The 24,627-nt window shown below is 43.2% G+C and overlaps 1 protein-coding gene across 7 annotated transcripts in view; it reads left to right on the top strand.

Moving 5' to 3' along the window:
* Positions 1 to 24,627, top strand: part of SPNS2 (SPNS lysolipid transporter 2, sphingosine-1-phosphate) — a 162,753-nt gene that overhangs the window by 79,666 nt on the left and 58,460 nt on the right. For all 7 annotated transcript variants that reach the window (XM_085078827.1, XM_085078828.1, XM_085078824.1 and 4 more), the window contains one exon: positions 19,173 to 19,309. In XM_085078827.1, coding sequence (XP_084934953.1) covers positions 19,173 to 19,309 — 137 coding nt within the window. The remainder of the gene's footprint in view (positions 1 to 19,172; positions 19,310 to 24,627) is intronic.

Here is a 24,627-nt window from a genome sequence, read left to right as displayed (position 1 = left end):
TCTTGCTTTTCACTGTGCCTGTAAGTTTAATGTTCAAGTGTGGTGACCAGGGGAGTGTTTCTGTATGGTCTAAATCAGGAGGGGCCCTGTATTTCTTCTCCATACCCTGATCTAGATCTGTGCAGTTGCTGTTGATACATCTTGGGCCCAATTTAAAGGTAAGTGTTAGCTCAGAAGGGAAGGAGGTTTTTTTTTGCCTTGACCTTAAGTGAAGTTGGATCAGGGTCTTCTGTGAACTGGGGTTGAGAAAATAGAATCAATTTTTATTAAATGGTACATTTAATGTATTTAACATGCTCCATCCCTGGGGAGCATCAAGTGTTCTCTCTTATGAGATTTATTTTAAGGTTGTTTGCATTTTGTCTTGTCTCCCACACCTGGAAAACTCTCATTTTCTCAGAGCACAGAGCTGCAGTTCTGCAGGGCAGCCTACAGTGTAGTGAGAAATGTGAGCAGCAGGGTGAGATCAGGTGATAAAGATGTCAGGCTTGGTCTGTGTCTCCTGGGAGATCCCAGTACAGATCCAGAGATAATACAGTACTGTTGGAAGCATTGCTGTTGGAGGTGGTGTTGGATTCGAGAGAGAGATCACTTGGATAACCCAAATAGCCTTGCCAGAGTGTGAAGGACTCTGGAGCACTGAAGGTGCTGTCTGGGAATGAAGTGAAGAGCACTGAGGTTGGTTGCTGTAACACAGCAGGCATCCAGAAGACTCTGCAAGGGCAGGGGTGTATTTGCAGTAGTGGGAATGTTGGGCTCCTGGACCAGTCCCTGCAATGGTTTTGCTTCTCTGATGTCCTGTCTGGAGTTCCAGGTGACTTTTCCTCCAAACCAGTGCTCCTCAAACCTTCTGGGCTGTGTACCAGACTGCTCTGCATCCTTACAGTCAAATTTGTATAGTGATTTAGTATCAGACCACAAAAAAGTAGCATTGCTACATGTCAGGCTGGAAAGAACTAGATGTTACCTTGTGGACCACAATTTTGGGAGCCACAGCCTTGGTAGAAGCAAGAGCAGCTCAGCAGCGCTGCAGTGATTCCCATGAACAAACCCACATGCACCTGAGGAGCAGTGAGTCATTCACAGACATTTGTACCTGGCTTTGAAAATGAATTCCAGGGCATCACTTACATAAAAAGTGAACATTCCTCATGGTATTGGGTAGTGTTAGCAGCCTGCAGAACTAGATTCCAATTAACACAAGTAAGCCTGACTTGCATGAATGGTGTATTGTTGTACCAATCTTGCAATGCTCTCCCCTTGCCCCCAGTACGTGCACATATTTGGGGATGTTTCCTGTGTGCTGATGTAAGAGCAAAGACCCATTTTCTGCTTAAATTATGTGGGGAGCCTAGTTTGGGAGAGGAAATATTACTGACCATGATCCATTACTTACCCTAATTCAGTGTACATTTACAGTTATTTAAATGTATATAAACATTTTCTGCTAAAACTCTCTTCAGTTCTTTTCAAGGTTTAGTCAACTGACTGAGGACAACTCAGGTTTTTAAATCACAGGGGAAAACAAACAGTTCTTTGATGGGATGAATAGTAGGAGGAGGGATTCACACATATTCTTGTGTTCTGTGCTGCTGCAAGCAGGGAAGTGCTTTGGTTTTCAGTGGAAGGGATATTTCTAGGGAAAGTTCAGTTCTGATGTCTTTTATTCCCCCACTCAGTTATACATTAGTTATACATTATTCCTAATTAAACATTTGGACAGTTTTAACCATTTGCTCCTTCCAAACTTTTCATCCACCAATATTTACAGAACCAAGACTTATTTTACATACTCTCCTACTGCATCATTCTCCTTGTAGCTGTAGATGAGCTGAATTGGAGATGTGGTAACTCTAATTTATTCCCTTGTGGGGTTTTGCATGGTGTTAAAGTGAGAACATTAATAGTAATACACCTCCCCTGTCCCCTGCAAAGAGTTGCCTTAAAGGAGTTACAGTAACTTGTTTCTTTGGAGCTGCACTAACTTTAAATGGATGGTTACAATAAATACTCTTGTGGTGGATGTGGAAGTGAATTAGGGAGGCAGTACATGTAAAGCAGTTTGAGCTTTGATTTCCTTTTACAATTTATAGAATCATAGAGAGTTCTGAGTTGGGAAGGATCATGGAGTCTCACTCCTGGCCCTGCACAGGTCACCCCAACAGTCCCACCTTGTGTCTGAGATCATTCCACAGACAGTGGTGGCCAAGGTGCTCTCTTCTCTGGGTTGTTCCCTGTTCCCTTCTTTCTCTGGATCATCACTTTGTGGAGGCAAGGTGATCACCTGCCCTGTCAGCCTCTGATGAATGCCTGTTAAAACCGACCTTGCTAAGAGTTACAAAGCAAAATTTTCAGCAGAGGATTTGTCTGTCTGGGGTTGGGTTGGATTTGTTTTGTTTTCCTTGAAGGATGTTTGAAATACACTCTGAATGTTTTGTTTTTTTAATTCTGCATTATTCACAGTTACTTGATTTGTCCTTGGTTCTGCCCACCCTACAATTTGAGTGGTCCTGGTCACCTCAGCAGTTGATGGTATCAGTTGTCAGCACTGTGTTTGTGTCTTCAGCATCCTGTGGTTTTGTCCAACTTACCTGGCAATATAAATAACAATAAAATTCTCTGAGTGTCCTTTGCCACACCTCTTGAGCACTAGAAATCAGTGACAGAGTCTCACAAAGAAAGGCACTGCTTCATGAGAGCCTTTGTGATAGAATGAGTCATGTTAAGAAAGATGGGTGAGTTAAGAAATAACTTCACCAATTTAAAAAAAAGAAAGAAAAAGAGGAAAAAAAAAAGAAAAAGTAAGGTTTTACTGAGTTGCATTCAATTTAAGCATATTGGATGTCTTGAAAAGCAACTTTCCATTTTACAGGTACACTTTAGGATATATAAATGCTTAACTCACTAATTGTGCCTGCAAATCAAAGTAGTTAGGTGGCACTAATTCCACCAGAAAAATTGCTCCCAGGGTAAATTGCAATCTCAAAATTAGTGATTGAGCTGAGAATCTTTTAAAAACCTCTTACTAAAAATAGGTATTAGTTCAGAAGAGCTGATGTAAACAGTTATTATGGTGAGAACCATGCAATGTTTCACTAGATAAATCCATCTCCTTTATCTGTCTTCTTGAAGGTAAAATTACAGAACAGGAGCATGAAAATCTCTCATAATTTTTGCTGGTTTAGTTCTCACCATTCCCTATTTTATATTTAAATTGACTTCTCCCACCATCACACTGCTGCCCACCATGTCCCTGGGCAGGGGTTCACAGCAGCACTGCTGGGATGTGTAAATCTGGAATATCACTGTTGTTAGAGCTCAGGGAACTGAAACTGCCTCAGCTCTGTGGCTTAGTCATGTGGGCCTGGAAAGCAGGTCTGTCTCTAAGGGTTATTGAGTTGCATTTTTTATAAAATTCTTACATTCTTATAAAAGTGTAGGTGGTTTCATTCCTGCTTTACCCACCCAGAGCTTTCAGTTACTTCCAGATTTTGGCTGATGTAGCAGTCATGCTGCCTGCCAGCTACTTTGAAACCCATGGATGGGATAATAGGGAAAATTATTAGCAAGTGTGACACTGAATACGTCATATTGAGGAGGAGGGTGGCAAGACAAAGAGAAAATATTAAAAGAAAACATTTCTGGGTTAAAAAAAATGTGAAGAGAGCAAATATTTTCCTGAAAAGCAAATTGCCCAAAGTTGTTCTCACAGAGGATGTTTTATGGCAAGAAGAGGGATAATACAGGATATTATACAATGGATATTGAGTTTTTACTAAAAGCTCCCCAGTGAGATATTCCTACCAGCTGCTAATGTTACACCTTCCAGGGACTTGGATGGTATATGACTCACTGAGTAAAGAAAATACTTGCATTGTATATAAAAGATGTGTTAATTTTCCTTTTTTGTACTTACTGAACTTATTCTTTTTGGATCCATAATCCAGAAACTGGTCTCTTGTCTAGTCAGCAGACAAATAAACTTCTGGCAGCACCATTCAAAAATTTTCCCCAAGCTTCAGTTCCAGCTGAACAGACTCTGATAGTGGAGCTCAGCTGGCACCTCAGGGCATTTTTGGTCTCCTGGGAGGGGAGTGGAACAGGCACTGAACACAAACCAACACCAGATGGGCAACTGGTCACTCATCAGGCTCACCTTCTGCATATTTAGACCTAATTGAAATGGGCTTCTTTAATACCTTGACAATCCCTGGATTTACCAAATATTGCCTTTCCTTTTTTCCATTAATGTAATTGATGATGCATGAAGGAATTGCATTTGCAAACCTTGCGCATTGCAGTATTTATTTCAGGATGTTGTTTTCCAGTGGTACTTGTTCTCCCAGGAAGATCCTGGTCCAAAGAAATTTAAACTGGGGGATTATTTAAATTAGGGTGCAGTCACACTCCATGGCTATTGACACTGTGATTAACCCTGGGGTCTTTTACAGATGTGTTGTTTTATCCATGGGATCAAGTTCAGTTGCAAAGCTCACTCTTGGAACTGCAGCTCAGCTTGGCTTTAGAGTGTTTTTCCAAGTTGGGAATGACACATGGGTGATAATCTTAGAAATAACAGCTGTAAAACAGACAGACATTGTGTGAGGCACACAGAGATTCATTCTCCAGTGTAGCTGTGATCCTTTTCCAAGCCATGGCAAGAAACACTGGGATATGTCAATATTTCAGCAATTTCCCTAAATGAATTTGTCCCTTTTTGAAGGCCATCCAGCCACTGTGAAACACTTGCTCTTTGTCAAAATTGCTGTTTATAACAGCAAGAGGCAGGAGCATTTCTAAATACCGCCAGCAACACTGAATTGGCAAATAATTCTGTTATATGGTGCTTACAATGCTGTGAGAGGCTTCCCTGTGATGCCTCTTCACTGTGGGATGAAGGCTGCTCATCACTGTAGGTGTTTATTTGTGGCCTGCTGGTTGTTCAGCTCTTGTCCTAGTGTTCAATACACAATTGCAAATTGCAGGCAATAGGAATGTTTCTTTGTATTTACTTTATGGTACAAAAGCCTATTAAAATGTTACTGACATCTGGAAAAATGGATCAGCTCATGGCTTTATACCCTGGGAGAGAGTTATTCAAGTGCTGATGGGCATCATGTAGCATTGGATAGGAAGTAGGAAGTACTTACAGTCCCTGAGCTGTGCTCAGACCACTGGTGCTTGAATGATTGTGAGACTCCCTGTAAAGCTTGCTGAACACCCAAAACTGTGGGAATGAAGGTATTCTGGATGCCCTAAGGTTATCTTCCAAATGCTTCTGGCTCACTCGTGGATCTTGGTTTGGTGATTGTCTGGGAAGCCTGTTGTATTTTAAAATAAATATATGTATTTATTTATATATCTGTATCTAGATAGATAGTTTTTTTAATCTATACCTTTGTTGTAGTTCAGGTGCCAGACCCTCAGAGGAGACTAGGTGGAGTTACCTGGTGTGCTTTAACACAGGAGAAAGCAGCTTGACAAATGCTGAGGACCTGGAGCCTTACTTTCTGCCAAAGGTAGATCTTGCTGTCTGGTGGCTCCAGACTCCTCCCTGACCCTCCCAGTGCTGTTAATCAGACTAGGATAGTGGTTCTGCATTTTATTCCCTGTCTCTGGCAGCTAGTGATTGTTTGTGTCCCTTATACTCACGCAGGTTCTGTGGCTGTGTGAGTATAATGACAGGTAATAAATGAGAATCAGCTCAGGGTTCAAGGCAGCAAATCATTCCTTCCTTGCCTTTTAGAGGATTTGTGATTCATAATGAAACCAGACAGCAAGTGCATTTATACACAAACCACGCTTTGGGCCACCATGTCAGGTCCAGACCAGCCAGCCCTGGCCCCTGTCACACTCACACACACCCTCCACTTCCTTCTCACAGGAGAAGTTTCAAAAATCACTATTTTTAATTTGCTTGTCCTCAAAAATGTGAGGGAGGTAATGTAAAAATCACATAATTAATGTCCTGAAAAGGTAGGGTGTGGGGTGGGTGGGTTTTTCTGATTTTTTTTTTCCCCCGCACAATGCAGAAACAATCAGTAGGGGTCAGTTTACTGGAAAGTGTTTCAAAAAGTTATCAGGGAAGAGTGGAAAGCTTGTGGAAATTAATGTCCCTAGGAGCACTTTCAGGACCAGAGCTTAAAAGACCAGATCTTTATGGGAATAACACATTATAATTCTTGGGAGGGCTGAAGCCAGCCTCTGAGTAATTCAGCTGGCTGTGTAGGAATTCTGTGTACTTTCCTCGGAAGGATCTGATTGCTGTCCCTGTCACAGACAGGATGCAAGACTACATGGTTTTCTGATCTGTTGTCATTGTTCTCGTGTTCTTATGAAGTGGTCTCCTGAGGTTACATGAAAGATATTTTACTGGGGGACTTACTGTTTATTCACTGGCAATGCCTTAGGCAGGAGGATGGACATGGCAGTTAAGGAGAAACTGAGATTCCACAGAGAGATGATTTTTTTTCTCTGTGTTACTGCTTTGAATTGAAACCCAGCCAGCACTACATAAATTTCCCCTGTAAAGTCAGCATGGTTTTGGGCAAGTCTCTGATGGATGGTAGCTTATATAAAGAGCTGTCATGGCACAAGGCACTATTGCATTTTACAGGCAACTCAGAAAAAGGTAGGTAATTGAGCAGGACAAAATACTGAAATTCCCTCTGTGACCAGCAAACAGCTTTTTAGAAAGTAAGGATTGGCTGGGCAGTGTTATGAAATTTGTGTGTTTCCTTCACAAGTACAGGTGAAGCTATCAAAAGTACTAACAGCCCTGGGAGGGGGGAAATCTTTGAGGAAAATAAGACAATTCTGGGTTGTTGGATTAGCATCAAACAAAAGCAGTTACCCACAATTGCTTTTACACCCATATCTTCTGTGAATTTTAGCATAGTTCCATTCCACAGTGATTTCTATTCCTAAAAAAGTGAATTAGCATAAGGCTGCAGATGGCAGGATTTTAAGAGCAGTATCCCTTGCTGCCTACATCTTAGAGCAAGTGAATAAAAATCAGATGTTTCAGATGTCTTCTTGAAGTTTTCATGATGAGAAATAATATATTTTCATCCCTTAGAATTCAGTTTAATTTGGCAAATGTTTGGTGCTCTCCAGATATCTAAAGGCAGGCAGTGTGAGACCAGGGTGAAGCCAGTGTGTTTAGAAATTCAGAAAGATCTGACCTAACCCCTGTGAAGGAATTTAGCTACAATACAGAGATGAATCTGTTTGGTTTTTTCCCTTCAGATTGATAATTTCCTTAGTTACTGAGTTCTATTGATTTTTAAAAATGGTATTTTACTGATCTGCTAAAAGCACTCTTGAAGATGTATGGCTTGAGTTGGAAAGGGAATAATTTTGCAAAGAATGGTGTGGAAGGAGTTTGCTGCCAAAGCCTGACACACTTTTATCTGCACATGCACAAACACACACTGTGAATAGGATTCCTTATCCTTTTCTGTTTGGACATCAGTGCTTTGCTGCTGTGCCTTGGTGATAACACTGAAACAAGATCTGGGGTGCCCTGGGTGTCCCTCATTCACCCCAGAGCATTTCCTGTCCATTTGCCTGTATTTACATGCTTTCCTGAGCAGTTTCTTGAGCATGTAATCTGCAGAAATGTCTTCAGTTTTTGGCACCCACCAAACTCTCAGCTTTGGTGGGTGCCAATGATAGACATTAAAACTGAGAGCAAAGTCTCATTTCATCCCTGTGTCCTGCCAGATGAGATGCTGTCCCGAGGCTCTTGGTGCTGTGGTAGTTGACAGCCAATTCCATCATTAAATTGCGAGTATGGCCATTTTCCCTTCCAAACAGGGAGCATGTGTTTTGCCAAGCCCACTATAGATGGTAAAACAGCCCCCTAAAGAACTGTAAAAATAATTAAAAAGAAATCAATCAGTCTCACTGCCAGCCTAGGGAGAATGTCAGCAAAGACCATCCCCATCCCCAAAGCAGAGCTGTGTGGATTTGCAAGGCTTTGATGTAGCTTTTCCTCACTACTCTCAGCCTTCCCTTGGCTCCCACCAGTGTAGCCATCAGGACAGGTAGCTTCAAAATCCCCCTGGGCTTGTGGCCCTGGTGGAAGGCAATGGCTGAGGGTCTCTTTGTGGCCAAGACTGCTGGCAAACCCTGCATCCCTGCAAAACCTGCAGCCTTCTTTAATCCCTGGCTCTGTGATGGATCTATGAGCAAGCAGTCCTGTGCCCCAGCTGTATGTGTGGCGTGTTTGGGAAGCTAATGTTTGATTACTGCAGTTTCTCCTGCTTTGTAAATGCAACCAGCAGCTATTGAGAGTTGTGTGGAGAGGTCAGCAAGGCGTTCCTGCTGTGGAGTAGTCATTTATTTAGGAATTTCATTTTAAAAACAAACCCAAACAAACCTGAAGTCTGAAAGCCCTGGGTTGAGAATGTCAGATGTTCTCCTTCAGTAAGTTGCCATGAATACATGAGGAGCTTTTGATCCCACTCTGAAGAGAAAGGGAAGCACTTCCTATTGCCTTGTTTTTCTTAGGAAACTGCTGCTGTTGGTAAATAACATGTAGCAAAGAATTTATTAGTAATTCCCGGTACAAGCGTCTCCTCTCTATCCTGTTCTCTGTTGCTGCAGGAAGTAGGTTTTAAGATTGATTGCTCTTTGAGACAGAATAACTCCTATTGCACCCTAGTTAATGATTTGAAATTAAAATGTTTGTTGAGGAAGGATGCAGGATTAGTGGTGCTGTTGTAAAGAAGGATGGCAAAGCTCATTTTAAGATGAAAACAGTCTTCCTTCTCTATCTCAAATTAGAAACCAGGAATATTATTTCTCTTTATACCAGATACAAATGAAGCATCATTCTATTATGAGAATAACAGATTTAAAGTATTTTATTGCTAGTTAAATCTAATTCATGGTACTCTATGCAGATTTCAAGGATCAAAGGATTTAGATTATTCTGCATTACCAGCTTTAGGCTGTCAGTTCTTGTTGTGTGCTTGCTGTGGTTGAAAAGGCTTTTTGGGTGAAGGTGCACATCCCTGTCCCTGCCCCGAGGGACCCATTGTAGTTCTGGCCACCAGCTCATGCTGCTTCTCTTGGCTCAGGGAACTTGCCAGGAAAGGTACAAGATTCATTTTCAGCCCTCTGCAGTCCTTAGATTTTGCTCTCCAGATGGTCACACAAGCTCTGTCCTGGCACTAGGGAAAGTCTGACCAGTTCCTTGAGGAGATCTCACCTTCACTTCCAAAGGCTCCTGCAGATGCAGCTGTGTGTGTGCCTGGTGTCATAATTGCAATGGAAAAAGAAAGAGCTCCTCAAGTAGAGGAAGAGAATAGAGCAAAATAAAGCTCCTTTGGGGTTTGTGGTTATTTAAATGCTTTTTAAAGACACCTTTCTCTGGCTGTGAGCACTGAGTATAGGTGTTCATCTTCCTAACAAATGGGAGCAGCCTTCTCCCAGCTGGAGGGTTATTTGTGACTGTGGCTCTCAGAGGGATGGCAAGTGGGCAGAACATCCTGAAAAACTGCACAGAAAGGGCAAAGCAGAACTGCTATTTGTTCAGATGCTAGGAGTGCTAGGTGTGATTGCTGCCTGTGTCTCTAACAGCAGCCAAGATTGGTTTAGGTATATTTTAGTCATGTCAAGGCAAACCCAATCTTGCAGCTGTGTCACTCACGATGCTGCAGTGCTGCGCAGCTATTGACCAGTCTCTGCACCTCTGGGATCTCATGTCTAATGCAGGATTGACCAGAATGGATACAAATCCATCCTAATTGGCTAACTAAGTTAATGAACTTTCCCTGCAACTGATTGCACAATGGCAAACTGACCCTGTCACGCACTGTGGGAGCACTGCAGCTGCTCCAATGTGGAACCAGAAAGTTCTCCAGCACTCAGAGCTGGTTAAGTCAAATGGAGAAGAAACTGCAAGAGGACAAAGCTTTGACTGGGAACTTCATGACTTTACTGTGTGCATGTACAAGGTAAAAGTCACTTGTGGTTTTAGAAATGTAACTGTGAACCACATTTCAGCTTTTAGAAATAATTCAGGTGCAGCTCAGGAACATGTTAATAAGTTATTACCTGACCAAGCTGGTGGAAATGATGCAAATGCAATTTTGTCTTCCTTCTTTAACTGTGGGAATAGTCGTAATTTCCAGACCACAGGTCCTTTTGGTGTATTAGCCAGTCTTTGGTTGTGATCACATCTAGGTGGAGGAAAAAGATGAACAGGACTAGATTATGGTGATGGTTCCTTGGTATACCAAATCAACTGGCTAGCTGAGGACTTTCTGAACAAGAAGTGCTACCTTTAGCAGCCTGAGTATAATCAGTTAGTATTCCTACAGGGTTTTGTCCAATCCTGTTTTGTAATAACACAAAATCTTGGCTCCTGGGGCCTCCTGTCATAAAATCCCAGTGTTTAGTGAAGTTTTGTGAATGAAACCTCTCCTTTGATTTGCATTTTTCAGCTGCCAATCTTGCTTGATGCCACCTTGTCAGTTTTATAAGACAGGAGGTGATTCAGTTTTCCCCTTTTCCTTGCTAGATGTGTTAGATCTCCTCCATATCCCACACTGGTTGTTCCTTTTCCGTCATGTTTAATGTTTTACTGTAGGAGGACTTGTTTTGTCCTTTTGGCAATTCTTTTTTATGCCCTCTGTGCTTTTCCCAGTAATAACCTTTAATATTACAGGGATGCAGTAAACTTAAAAATACAGCAGTGTCTTTATTGGCAAAGAGGTTCTGATCTCTGCTGCCATTTTCAGTCATAAGCAGGTCTATCTAAACAAAACTCTCAGCTCTAATGCTCACTGAATCAAGGAGTCCTGCTATCAGCTTTGGTCAGGAGTCTAAATCAAACCACACTGAAAGCATTTTGCAGGAAAGCAACTCAAAGTGGAAGTGGCTGTAAAACAGAAGTTGCCTTGGCCTATTTATTCCATCACTTCTGAACGGTAAGAAATGCAAAAACAGAGTTTAAACACTGCCAGAAAAGCACATTTTCTGGGCTCTGCTGCCAAGTGCCAGCAATCTACTGCTGTCTTAGGCAATAATCTGCATGGTTTTGTGTGGCACTGCCATGGAAATCCAACTGTGCCACAGCCTCCTCTTCCCTCTTCATGGAGTGAGCCAGATGTGGAATTGACCCAGATGTGAAGATTATTTTTTTGAGTTGATGAGGAGAGGTGGTGTCTACTTCTCCTCAAGTGTTCTCATAGCCACAGAAGACATTCTGCTACAAACACACTATTATTTCCTTGGAAAAGCTGGTCCTTGGGGTTGGATGGCTGCTGCTGTCCCAGAGCCAGCTCACTGCAGGGTCAGGCAAGCACCAGGTGAGGCACAAGGAAAGTGATGGACTGGGAGCTGGACACTGGAACTGTTCCTTTGGATTGCTGCGTTGTGGTACATCTCTCGGAATTGCTGTGTTGTGAGAGCACATCTCTAGGAACACAGCAACTGGTTTGTTGATGTTCAGGTTGCCCAAATCCCACTAAAACAGTGGTAATGGGATCACTGTAATTCCCAAAATGAAAAGCAGAAGTAGGGGGTTTCCTCTTTTCTATTTAAATGATGTCTGTGTACAGCTGTTCAAAATTTAATCTTGTAGCAAGTCAGCTCCTGCTCCAAGTAAATTTGCTGGACATCAGGAGATGGAACAGCCCAGTAGAATTCTAGTTTTTCCACTGTACACTTAGGTAAAAAATTTTGAAGTACAGCAAGGTAGAATTGAACCTCAGATGTGTAAAATGGTTCTGAACTGATGACTGTGAGTATCTATTTATGGCTTCAGCACTAAGGAAGATACGAATGGCTGAATCTTTAAGAGCAGCTTCAATTGATGTAATATAGGAAATTAACAAAAAAGCAGTGGAAAATTTGGGTGCTGGGTTTCTGGATATTCTTATCTCACTTTCTGTTTCCAAGGAGTGGATTTCCCACCAATTCCCACTTAAGCAATTATTCTTGTTAGCTAAGGTGAACAAAGCAAGCTTCAGGATATCCTTTGCTGGGAATAGAAAAGCTAACCCTTGCAAGAAGCTGGTTTCTGCAGCGAGGAAAAGGAGTGGAATTATTAGTACTGAATTCTTCCAAGCACCACATCATGTGTATTGTTAAGTGAATTTGAACTTGCCAGGCAAGCTGTATTCAGGCCCTGTCTGGCTTCATAAGTGGTGTTTTTGTAACCAGGTTCTGACCCTGTCACAGCAAATGGAACTGAGTGGTATCGTGCAGCAGCTTCCTTCTCAGTGTAAGTGTGTGTGTCAGCTGTGTGTGTACATTCTCATCCTAAACATGTTGTTTACGTTCTGTATCAGTTTGTGCTAAGGAAAAACTGGCACCTCATGGTGCAACATGGTCCCTGTGGAGAAGACAAGACTGGGGCTTGAATACTGATGAGTGGCAGTGGGGAAAACATGACCTAGAGTGTCCTGTGAAACAGAGAGACACTGGAAAACACAGACTGTGTGAGGAGTTAGGGCCACACCTTTAAAACACTTCTTCTCCTCTCTTTCCAACTTTTGACCCATTCCTACCTTGTCAAGTAGCCCAGAGCACTGAGCACCATGTCCAGTTGATCCTTGAATACTTCCAGGGATGGGGACGACTCCACCTCCCATGGCAGCCTGACAACCCTTTCAATGAAGAAATGCTTCCTGATGTCCAGCCTGAATCTTCCTTGGCACAGCTTGGGGCTGTTTCTCCTTGTCCTGTCCCTTGTTCCCTGGGAGCAGAGCCTGACCCACCCTGGCTGTACCCTCCTGTCAGGGAGTTGTGGGGAGTGAGAAGGTCCCCCCTGAGCCTCCTTTTTTCCAGGCAGAGCCCCTCCAGCTCCCTCAGCCAATCCTCATCAGACTCGTGCTCCAGACCCTTCTCAGCTCTGCTGCCCTTCACTGGACACCCTCCACCCTCAATGTAGCTCTTGCAGTGAGGCCCCAGAACTGGATGCAGCACTCAGGCTGTGGCCTCACTCGTGCCCAGTGCAGGGGGACAATGTCCTGCTGACCACACGTTTCCTGACACAAGCCAGGATGCCACTGGCCTCTTGGCCGCCTGGGCACACCTGGGCTCATGTTCAGCCCCTGTTGACCAGCACCCCCAAATGCTTTCCCACTGGGCAGCTTTGTAGCCACTCTGTCCCCAGCCTGTGGCACTGCCTTGGGTTGTTGTGACCGAAGTGCAGGACTTGTCACTTTGCCTTACTGAACCTCAGTTTGCTGAGGACACAAGCACACAATGAGGCATTTATGAAATTCTCTATTTTGTTCTGTGGTCTGTTCTGGGAGAACATTTCGGACCATGTCCAACCCAAACCTTTGTATACCTTACTCCAGTTGAGTTGGTGCATTCTCAAGCTTCTTTTTTTTAAATGCTCCTGTGTTTGATGTTGTCAGTGTGTGACAGCTTTGCATGACATATGGAACTGATGGTGTGTTTCAAAGCTCCTCACACTTGTCAGAAACTTCTCGTCTGTATGAGAGTCTGGAACCTGGTGCTCTCGTTTTGCACCCAGCAAAGCACAGTAACACAATCCATCTGTTGGCTGTTGCATTGGCAATGAACTAAACCAAAGTCCATGTGCAGAGTGATGTAACAAGGTACCTATAGTAAAGCTGGTGACAGGGATGATTTTCAGGGTGATGTTTTGTAAAATCTATTGTATTGTATTAATTCATCCTTCTTCAAAGGATGAATGTTTAAATCACCTTGCAGAGATTTCCAAAGCCTTGGACTGCCCCACCAGGCTATCAGTTTTACCTTGGTCTCATCATACAGTCAGTAAGGTTGAAGACCTCTAAGACCATTAGGTCCAACCATTAACCCAGCATGCCAACTCCACCACTAATCCATGTCCCTCCATGCCACAACTACACAGTTTTTGAAGACTTCTAGGGATGGTGATTCCACCACTGCCCTGGGCTACTTGGTGCAGTGCTTGACCATCACCATATTGTGCCTGAATTGTCAGGTTCAGTGGTTAAGTAGCATGATAAGGATCTTTTTTCTTTCTTGGCTTGAATTGTGCTGTAAGAAAAATAATCACTTTAAATTGTGCTTGTAGACCTTCAGAAATCCCTTCAGCATAGACATGATCCTATAAACAGGACACTGCTGAAGCTGGAAGACCTGTGTGGGTTCCAGATGTCTGTAGTTCATCATGGGCAGGTCACTTTCCTGTGTCTTAATTTCCTTAGCCCTGAAGTAGAAATTAATGTTTAACTTCCTTTCTAAATTGTCCCATGCCTCACTGTGATTAAATGTGCTGTGGTTTATGTGCTGAGTAGTATTATTATAGAGTAAAACTATAGAGAAAATGAAAATTAAAAGATAGAAGCATTGCAAAAACATGTTTTTGGAACAGAGGAGGTTGTTGGGCTGTTGGAGAGTCTTTATTCACCACTGCAGGTAGATGGTAAGTGGCACCACAGGCAGCTTGAGAAACACATGCACTCATGACTGAAAGTCCGTGGGGTAGAAGTGGTTTGACCAAATCCCAGAGCTGTGCTTGTGCACACCTGTAAATTACCCCATCCAGGGCGAGCTGCCTGTTTAGGTGTTCTCATTGTTTGGAACTTTGTTGTTGGGAAGGTGTTACCAAGCTCCCAGCACACAGTTCTCAGCTGTGTCTCAGTGGATGCCAGTCCCTTGAGGCACAGGCTGTCTGCATTTGCCTTCCATGAAGCCAAGCTCACTGTCAGCACTCAATTAGATGTGTAAACATGGTTTGTGCTGACTCAGAGCTCAAAGATACCCACTAGGTTTTTTTTGTTGAGCATCCTTGTGTAGATGAACCTGAACCTGAACCTTTCTAGCATAATTTCTGATGGGAAAAAATAAGCCCTGTATGCTTGAAGTCAAAACCAAAAGGGACCTTTTTTTGGAGGTGCCTGTGATCCTCTCAGCCTTCCAGGAGCTGAGGAATGGCAGCCTCTGTGTGTGCCTCTGTCACTGCCTCTCTTTCTTCCTGATGCCACTCTGTGGATGACCTGCTGGCAGGAGAAGCCCCTGAGGTACATAAAAGAGGGTTATCTCTGGGTTGATAAGTCCATTAATGTAAAGTCCACTAAAGAAAAGAATAAGTGAGATAGAGGCAACAGTGTCTTTGGAACACAGGGTGGAGATCTGGTGGGTCAGAGCCTTTTCAGGGAACAGCTGTAGAGTCAGGCTGGTAAATTTTTATTTGGAGAGAAAGAAGAGAAAAATAGGAATGTTGGCATCTAGTTCCAGTAGGCAGGAGCTTTTTATGACTGTTAAATATAAAGTCTACAGTTCTTTCCTCTCCTATAATCTCTTTTGCTTCCACTGTTGGGGGATTTACTTTTCCTATGGGTACACAGGCAGCTCGTGAGAGGGGAAAGTGTGGTCTGAATAGCAGCTCCCTGACCATAATCCTGAAATAGGACTGAAGCTGTAGCACCTGCAGCAGCAATAGAGGCTGGGGTGGATGATTTCCTTCTCTGGTGGGTGTTTGGGAGGGACATGTAAGACTTTATTTTTATGCTGCACATTGTTGCAATTCCAGCCATGCACAGAAAAAGCAGGGAAGGTGCTCTTGCACCTGTACAGGGTGGGACAGGAATCCAGAGGCAGAAATAGACAGTGAGCCATCCTGTTTGGGCAATTACACTCTTCCTGCCTTCTCACCACAGTCGGCTGAGCCACAAAGGGAGGAATAAAGACAACTGGATTCTCCTTTTGAAAATACCTGTATTTAAAAGAACCTCCCTCCTCGATTGCATTCATTATGTGTCTGTTTATTCATCCTTCACTCACATGATAATTTGCTCCTGCAGAAATGTATCTCAGCTCCACCCCGGGATGGGACTGAGCCACTTCTGCTGGCACTGCTGGAGATCATTTACCAGGAGAAATTAGCTGTACACATCCATAATGGGACTGCTAGAGCTATGCCTGCCCACAGCTGCTCTGGATGCCATCACTGCCTTCACAGTAGCTCATCTGAAATCCCAGTGGGTTTCTAACTCTGCCCTGGCTTGCACCCTACATCTCTTCAAGAGCTAGTAATATTCTGAGATGTCTCTAAGTAAAAATGGGAAGGGGAGCTGTTGATTGGGAAGAGGAAAGTGCAATGCCAGCCTCCGTCCCACTGCTGCCCTAATAGAAAAGATTTATGGCTGTGGTTGAGCTGAAGCAACAGCTGCTGTGGTGTCACTTCAGTTTTATTAATTTGGGAGTGGGTGAGAGTAAGGAACAGAAAATGCTGTGGAAGGGGGAGAGAAGCCAGAGAGGAAGAGGCTGGCACTGGTGCCAGGCTCCTTTAGTGGAATGCAACCCTTTGCCTTATGCTCAGCCTTCTTTCCTACAAATTGCCATGTTTCTGCTGCCCCTCTCTCCAAGTGAATGTGCTGCAGTTTTGTGTCTTCTGGAGGTCCCTCTTTCGTGGTGTTGAGATGTTACAGAACCTCAGCTCCTGGTCTACAGTAGCTCAGGTTTCCATCCCAGCTGGCAATGTGCCCTACTTTTATTCACCTCTGTTCTGCCAGCCCAGGCTGGGGTTCAGAAGTGTTGGCTGTCACTGGCAGGAGTAATTGCAAAAATTGATTCATGGGAAATGCCTGTAACAGGCAAATCCTTTTGACAGACCACACAGCCATCGTACTCTGCATTTATTTGAGTCAGTCAATGCTCTGATGCATATTTGGGTCATAAATACTCTGATATAAATTGCATTTATTCTTGTGACAGCTGTGTTCCGTTACCTGTTATTTATTTGGCTCTGTTGTCCTTTCGCTTTACACCTTGTGGAGCTGTCAAGTCAGCTGCTTACCACTGACAAAGCTCACAGCTCAGAGTCTTCCAAAAATAAATCCTCCAAAGGGATTTGAGTAGCAGCAGGATGTATGTTGTTGGAAAGTCATTGGACAATCTTTTTTTTAGTTTGTTTTATTTGAAAGAGGAGCTCTGTGCATTTTGCCCAGATTCCAGAATTAGACTTTTCATTTATGATGTAGAGGTCATTGAAGCTAATAATCCCACTGATTAATGTGAATTTTGGATCACACCCTGCATGTCTCCAAGTTGAATTAACCATGTTATTTGATATTTGAAATGGTGGGATGCTGACTTGGATGTTTCTAATTTTCCCTTGGAACCTTTTTCAGTTTCGTGACTTTTTACATCATAAAAATGGCAGAATGTGGGATTCTGAGATGAATAAATTGCAGCGCCCTTCCAAGGAAAAGATCAAACTGCAGTGGGCACACTGCTCTGGACGAGTCACAGTCATTTTCTGCTTCTCATTCCCAATAAACAGCCACATATCCTTCATGCCAGGCTGCTGCACCAGCTTTGCAATGTGCCGAGCCCTTGGTGTTAATTCAGGAAAGCACTTAATCATGGAATTGATGGCTCTAAAGTGCCTAATATAAGCATGTGCTTAAGTGCCTTGTTGGAGTATGGCCAGGGCAGATGTGCCCTTGCCCAGCAGAGATTTGTGAGCCACTCCTGGATTAGTTTCTCTGTAAAACAGAGATGAAAACACTGCTCATAGTTTTATTCAACAGGTTTTTATTTGCACAAGGATTTTGGGATGGATGCAGGGATTGTGTTCTATCAATAAGGGTTTATGTGTGAGCTAAACAGCAAAACTGTCCATAGCATTGCTATTGAAGTATGTTGATGTGATGTTGCATGTGCTGCTTTCCAGCCCTTAACATTTCTCTATTATCTCCAATCATTTTATTCTAAATGTAAAATAAGTAAATCTGTAACTTAGATCAAGTATTACAGTGCAAAATACATACACATTCCCATGGCTCACAAAACATAGATGCAAATGGATATGTATTATTTATAAAGCAGCTTTGACATCTTAACACACTAAAAAAAGGAGAGACATTTAGTCACAGTTCAGCATTCTGCACGTTTTTGAACTATCATATATCATCAGCCATGAAAAATTCATGATTTGGGTCTTAACCATTTTAATTTTATATGCAAATTCCAACCAAAGGGGGATTCTGTCCTCTGCTCTTTTTGTTTTCACCTGTTCTATCCCCCCACCCCATTTATACAATTAAAATAGACAGCTGGGATTAGGCTATGCCAAAACCCCACAGTGCCCTCCAAGACCTACCTGATAACAAATCAGAACTGTGTGACTAAAGAGAGATCTCCACGTATTCTGGTGTTCCACCCAAATCCTTCTGGATTTGCTGAATACAAGACAGCCAGTCAGAGTTCATACTACACATCAATAAAATCCATGTAATTGCCCTTATCCAAATCTCTAATGTGGGCAGACAAAAGACAGGTATAAATCAGCTTTAAACCTGGCAATTTCTGCAGCAATCCAAATTAGTCAGGAATATGGTGTGATTGCCCCATTTCAGGTGCTCTCAGGGGTGTGACCAGCCAGATTGTTTTGTGCTGTGCTGGAGGAGTGAACTCTGAATCGAGGTGATTTTGCAGAGGTTACTCTGTCAAGAGCCTTCTTCCTATATGACAGGAGTTGGCTAATGCTTTGGGGGTTTTGGAGGGAACAAACTGTGAACTTTCAGATGGCGATAATGCTGGCCTGTTTGGACATTGTAGGTTAAAACTCTCTGTTCTAGTGAAGCTGTTGCTCAGTGATGGGTTGAAATAGAAATTCAGTGATGGTGAAAGGACCCAGTGAGGAGACAGGGCTGGTGTCCAAAGGATGATAGTGGAGTTTACTGGTTTTCCTCACTGTTTCATAATTTCTTTAAAATAGGTATGGCTAGGAATGAAGTGCTAGGATGAAAGAACCTCAGCTTCTGTGGCCTATTTCTCTCAGGTGTCAGCTGCAAGAGCCAACAAGGAGCCCTTGCCTTGTTTTCTGTTCACTTGAAACTCCTTCCAACCTCCACTTCATCTTCTCAATAACATTTAAGCAGAAGCTCTCAATTCTGTCCTGGTTTTGCCCATCCCCAGATCTGAGCTCAGCTCACTGTGAGGGGCTGTTGTGATAAAGTAACATGAGCTCACTGGTCTGAACTTTCTCTGGAAATGAAAAATCTGTTTGATTAAGGAAACACTGACTTCAGAAAGCCTGTCGGCCTGCACCACTCTCTAAGGCAGGGCTGCAGAGTGTCTAATTAAATGGAACTGCTCTCTAGAGGATTTGGCTTGCAGAAAATTAGTTTTCATGTTCTTGGTCTGATGTTTATTAAACGTTTCTTTCCTTTTTCTCTCCTTTGCAGTTTTCATATGTAGTTTCATGGTTGCAGCACCTATCTTTGGTTACCTTGGTGATCGGTTCAACAGAAAGATCATTCTCAGCTGTGGGATCTTCTTTTGGTCAGCTGTCACCTTTTCAAGCTCCTTCATCACTGAACAGGTAAGATCTTTGCAAAGGCACTTTGCAGGGTGTCCTAAAAGTACGGACAATATATTCTTAAATTACTCCCCATCCCAGTGTGCTCAAGGGGAACATATCCCTCTTGTGTGTATTTAATATTTAATGTGTTGTATTATCTGACCTTTTGTGGGAGAAGTGTGCTCTGTGTAACTGTGTTTGCTTAACTGTGAAAGCTGTCACCCTTTGATCTTGCATATTCATAAAAAGTAACAGATGAAGCATATCTAAGCAAGAATTTCTGTTGATGTAAGGGCTTTGTTTTGAGGGAGATCCTAAAGAAGCTTTAAAAGGCTTTACAAAAGTCTTGGGGAAAGGAATCCATGGCTACACAGTGGTTCTCTTGTGTCCTGATATGTAACTGAAGCCATTGGATTTTATTGAGAAGTCTGCTTGTGGTATGTGGAATAAGAAAATGCATCCAGCAGTGGTTTTACAGATGGACTTTGGTTCATGTCCACCAAAGCAGAGAAGGAGGATGGTAACATGGAGATCAGAAACAGTTTCAGCTCCTTTAACACTTGTCCATGGATTTGTCTGGGGAGCTGGTGATGGAGTTGCCAGGCTCACTTAATTTTGCCAAGCTCTGCATCCCTCTCCTGCTCCCAGGACAGCTGCAGTACCCCATTCTGAGGACTCCTCACTGCAGTCATTTTCTTGTCTGTCAGAGGCATTTTGAGGAAACAACGATCTGGCAGTTTCGGGGGGAAATATCCTCTTGTTTAAATCACATTATAGAGGAGATTTAATTACTGCAGGTGGCAACATTCCTGGAGAGACAAATCACAGCTCCTGGCATCATCAGACTGATTTCCCCAAGGGAGGCAGGGTTATTCCTCATCCTTTCTGTCCAGCTGCGTTCCAGAGATTGCAGCATTGTGGTCATGCCTAAAGAATGGCAACCAAGGACTAAACCTCTCCACCCTGCTCCCTCCTGCCCACCCACATGCTCTGCAGTTTCTAATAAAAGAGAGTTTCCACCTAAAGCAGGCAGTGGCACTCACATGTTATTCTGGCTTTCACCAGCATTGGATGTTGGCTGCATTTCTTGAGCAAAATTCATATGGCCAAATGTGGAAGGCTTTAACTCAGTAAATTGTTCTATGGTTTACTCTTGGCCAGGAAACACCCTTTCCAGAGAAAGAACACCTCTCATCTAAAATAAAGGACCTTTTTTTGGTTTTTTCTTTATGTCTTTTCTTTATATGTCTCTTATAACATTCTGCAAAAGCAGCTGTGATCAGAGCCCAAAGAGAGAAGCATTTTAGAGAGAACCAGTGACCTTCTTATAAGCACTTCTTATGTTATGGACATATGTTTAGGTTCTCATTGATCTCCTTGCAGTGGATGGGGTCCCACAGCTGGAAGTAGGGGAGCTCTTGAACTGGACTGATGTTTTCAGAGTTGAATTTCAATTTAAGGATTTGGGGGTAATTAGCTAAAGTAGTTAAGGGATTAGTATATATGGTCATTTGTACACAGTGTTCATTTGTTCATTCTTATTTGTCCTACTGTCTTCCCACAACTTCATCTGCTGAGCATGATGCCCTGGGATATCCTGTTGGAGTCAGCTGTGTCCCTCCTATTTCTTGTGTCCCCAGCCCTTCACTAGGGGGTGAGGAGCAGAAAAGACCTTGACTCTGTAAGCACTTGCTCAGCAGAAATGAAAACATCCCTGTGTTATTAACTCTCTTCTCAGCACAAATCCAAAACATGGTCCAATACCAGGCACTGGGAAGAAAATTAACTCAATCCCAGATGAAACCAGCACAAAAGGATTGGAACACAGTAAACATCTAAGATACTGCCTAAATGCTATGTCGTTCTGCTTGGGTTAAAAAGAGTGACTGAAAATCAGCAGATAAATCAGGAATTGGATACATGTGCCTTCAGGAAAGTGATTATCCACTCTGGACTCTCTTAGAAGATCAGGTGAATGCTAGTGCCCTCTGTGCCAGCAGTGTCAGCTCCCAAATCACTCCCAGCTGCAGTTCTGGCCCTTTGTGCTGCTGGTGCCCCTCTGCACAATGAGGTACCTGCAGCCTCCTCCAGCTCTGCCTGGGCTCTCTGAAGTGAGGTTTGGCAATCTGTGCATCTCCTCTTCTTCCAGCTATCACAGCTCCCTCTTCCCCACAGTGGAGCTGCTGTGCCAGGGGCACTGGGGTCAGCAGGTGAAAGAAGTGCAGTGCTGGGCTTAGGTGGCTTGGAAATCCCAGAAGAGAGGGAAAGGATAAGGGCTCTCATCTCTGCTTTACATGGGAAGTGGAATTCTTTATAGACGAATTCTGCCTCACTGTCCCTCTCTTGTATGTCTGAAAGGAGGTAGTTTGAAGAAAGATAATTCCTGCAGCTCCTTTTAGAATTATAGAATTGTTCAGGCTGGAAAAGACCTCTGAGATCATCAAGTCCAGCCATCAAGCCAGCATCTCCAGCATGTGGATATTAAAAGGCACCATTTCTTTGACCCTTCTCCAGCAAGAAGGCACCTGCTGTTCCTTCCCACTGCTGCTTCCAGTGCTCTTGTGAATTTTACTATCTCACACCTTTTCATATGGATTATATGAAGTGTACTGTAGGAAATATTACCCTATTGCTTATTCCTTTAATAATGGAGCACTGACTGAGCTGGTCTTAAGGTATTCAGGGCATCTGTCAAGTCTGCTATCATCTTCAGCACAGCAGATTCCAAATACTGTGTGGGAAACTGTTTTGCTGTAAGAACAACATCTTCTCTTGCACTGACAAGTGTAATGATTTGAGCTCTTGAATCTTGGGTCCTCACTGTTCCCTCAAATTTTGCTGACCTAGGACAGGAGCAATGGGAAAAGATTTCTATAAATGAAATTGTTGTAGAGTGCAGAATTACTGTCAAGTGTTTGTTTCCTGGCCATTTTATATTCCTACCTTGTCCCCTTGTACCTGTCACTCTTCCAAGGGAAACTGTAAATGAGAACCAGATTAAGGTGTTCTCAGAGCATCAGTCCCAAAAAAGCCTATCTATGACAGGAGGCAGCTTTTTGTAGGTGTTATCAGAAATTGAAGTGTTGTATTTTCTGCTCAGTGTTGGGTTTTTTCCATTCAGTATCTGTGTCTCTGTATCTGTGAAGCATTTGGGAAGAGTTCTTGAAAACACAGCTGGTGATGGCTGCCAGGAGAGAGACACAGCATAGTTCCAAAGCTTATTCCTGTGATGAAAAAAATTAACTTCAAGTAACTATCATAAGGAATATCTCTACCACACACTGCATTTCCCATCTGCAGAGTGTCTGGAACAGAAATGGTTTTGCTCTCCTTTCTGGGACCTGAGAGTAATCGAGATGGACCCCCTGTGTCCCACCTTCCCCAGGTGGGGTCAGTCTGGCATCATGTCCTATTCAAATTTCTGTAATCACCCCAGCTATGTGCTGCTGTGTCCATAAATGTGCCTCCTGCCCCTTCCTTTTAGGTCATTAATTGGTCTGATATCATGCAATATGTGAATCAAATGCTGTGGGTGCTGAAAGAAGCAGAGATGTTTCCATTGCTGAGTGTCAGAACTCACCTGCACTCCTGTGTGCTGCAGCAGAGGCTGTGATTCCAGTTCAGTGGAATGAAGGCAGTGACTTGCACTGAAATGTCAGACCTGCCCCTCAGAGCTCAGGCATTTTCTAGAGCAGGTGGACAGAGGTTTGTGCTGGGAGAGCATCAAGAAACAGGCTCAAAGCTCAATGCTAATTTGCACAGGGTCTCAGCGAGGGCCCCTGTAATTGCCTGTCCTGTTTCAGAGCTGTTTATCTGGGTTACTGGGAAATGTTGAAATCATTATCACAGGGTCTGTGATTGTGGTTCTGATTCAGCTCCTTCTTTGCAAGTCTGTGGGAGCCTTTTGTGTGTCTTTGTGGGAATTGAGTCAGACCCTACATCAACAGCATGGTGCATGGAAGATCTTTGCAGGCCAAAGACCTTTACAGGTTTGTCCCATTTTTATGCAGAAACCTGATTTTATAGTCTCTAGGTTGAGAACTAGGAAAGTTAAGCTGCTGTGTCAGTTAATAGATGGTGTGGAAGCAATGCCTGCCTGTGACATCCCACCTGTCCTGCTTTTGTTGTGCCTGAGCAGGAAATCTCACCTGGACCAGTTATTTGCGAGGAGACAGAGGGAAAGAGGCATGGTTGTTTTATTTTCAGGCTGTGTGTGTCTTGGAAACATTCCTTCTTCTTGTGTTGTCTGTTAAAATGTATATTCTGCTTGTCATGCTGCAGCAGAGGCCTAACCCCAGGGTATGCTGGAGAAACAGAAAAAATGTCATATTGCTTCAACCCTGGCTAAGTGGAAGTCTCTATAATGCTTTAGCATTATGTTTTGTAAATAATTGTTACAGTATCTTAAGCTCAGCCTTGTTCAAAATATTGAAGGAATGGAAGAAAGGGAAAATGTTCCTTAAATAGACTGGGATTTAATCAGTTGGTGTGAAAAAAATGAAGAAAAAAAAGTAGTAGGGCTGCATGTAAGCTTCCAAGCAAATGTTAAAATATAAAATAATGGGAAAATTTCCTATCAGTCTAACAGGATCCTTGCAAAAGTGGTTGTGGCCTGAGGAACACGAGTCACTCCTGATGTGGAGTCCATGGGTGCATGCTGTGCTTCCATAGTGGGATGTCTGGTTGGTCAAACAAGTTCAGAAGGCAGAGCAAGTCACAACTGCAGTGCCTGGGTGGTCCTGTTCCTTTGGGGATTAGCTTCCCAAATAGCTATGTTTTGAGGGTACAGGGAGAGTGCCAAGCTGGTGGTGTAAAATGAGTCCCTTCATGATCCGCTGGGATGTTCAGATATGAGTCTGCAGAAATGTTAACCATTTTTGTAGGCTGTAAACTGATGTGTTTAGCGTGGATATAAATGAGGCAGCTTATGGATGGTGTTCTTGAAGCTTATGCCTTGGGAGGAAGCACAATGCTTTAGGAGAATTTGGTTAATGATGCCTCAGAGACAAAGAAAACAATCCATTCATCCCAGGTTTAGGCTCATTAGGAGGCCTGGAAACAAATCTAAACTTTCTGTTGGCAGGATGGTTCTTGAAGGTTGTGCATATTACCCTGAAAAACAGGATGCAGGGGAGAGGGATGTGATATTCAGGCTCTGCCTTGTGTTCAGATGCAAAAGTATGGATTTGAGCCTTTCTTTGAGCTTCTGGTTGCCTGCTGATCCAAAAGCATCAGTCACTCCTTGGGAAGAGTAGTGCTACCTCAGTGGCCACACAGTCTGTGGCCTCCTGGGTTGTGCATCAAGGCTGGGAAAAGAACCATTGTGTTCTGTCATGTGC

The sequence above is a fragment of the Lichenostomus cassidix genome, chromosome 19 (genome assembly GCF_008360975.1).
Source record: "Lichenostomus cassidix isolate B80296 chromosome 19, HeHo_3.0, whole genome shotgun sequence".
Lineage (NCBI taxonomy): Eukaryota > Metazoa > Chordata > Aves > Passeriformes > Meliphagidae > Lichenostomus > Lichenostomus cassidix.
Note: the sequence above shows the minus strand (reverse complement) of the source record. Positions and strands in the feature narration are given on the sequence as shown.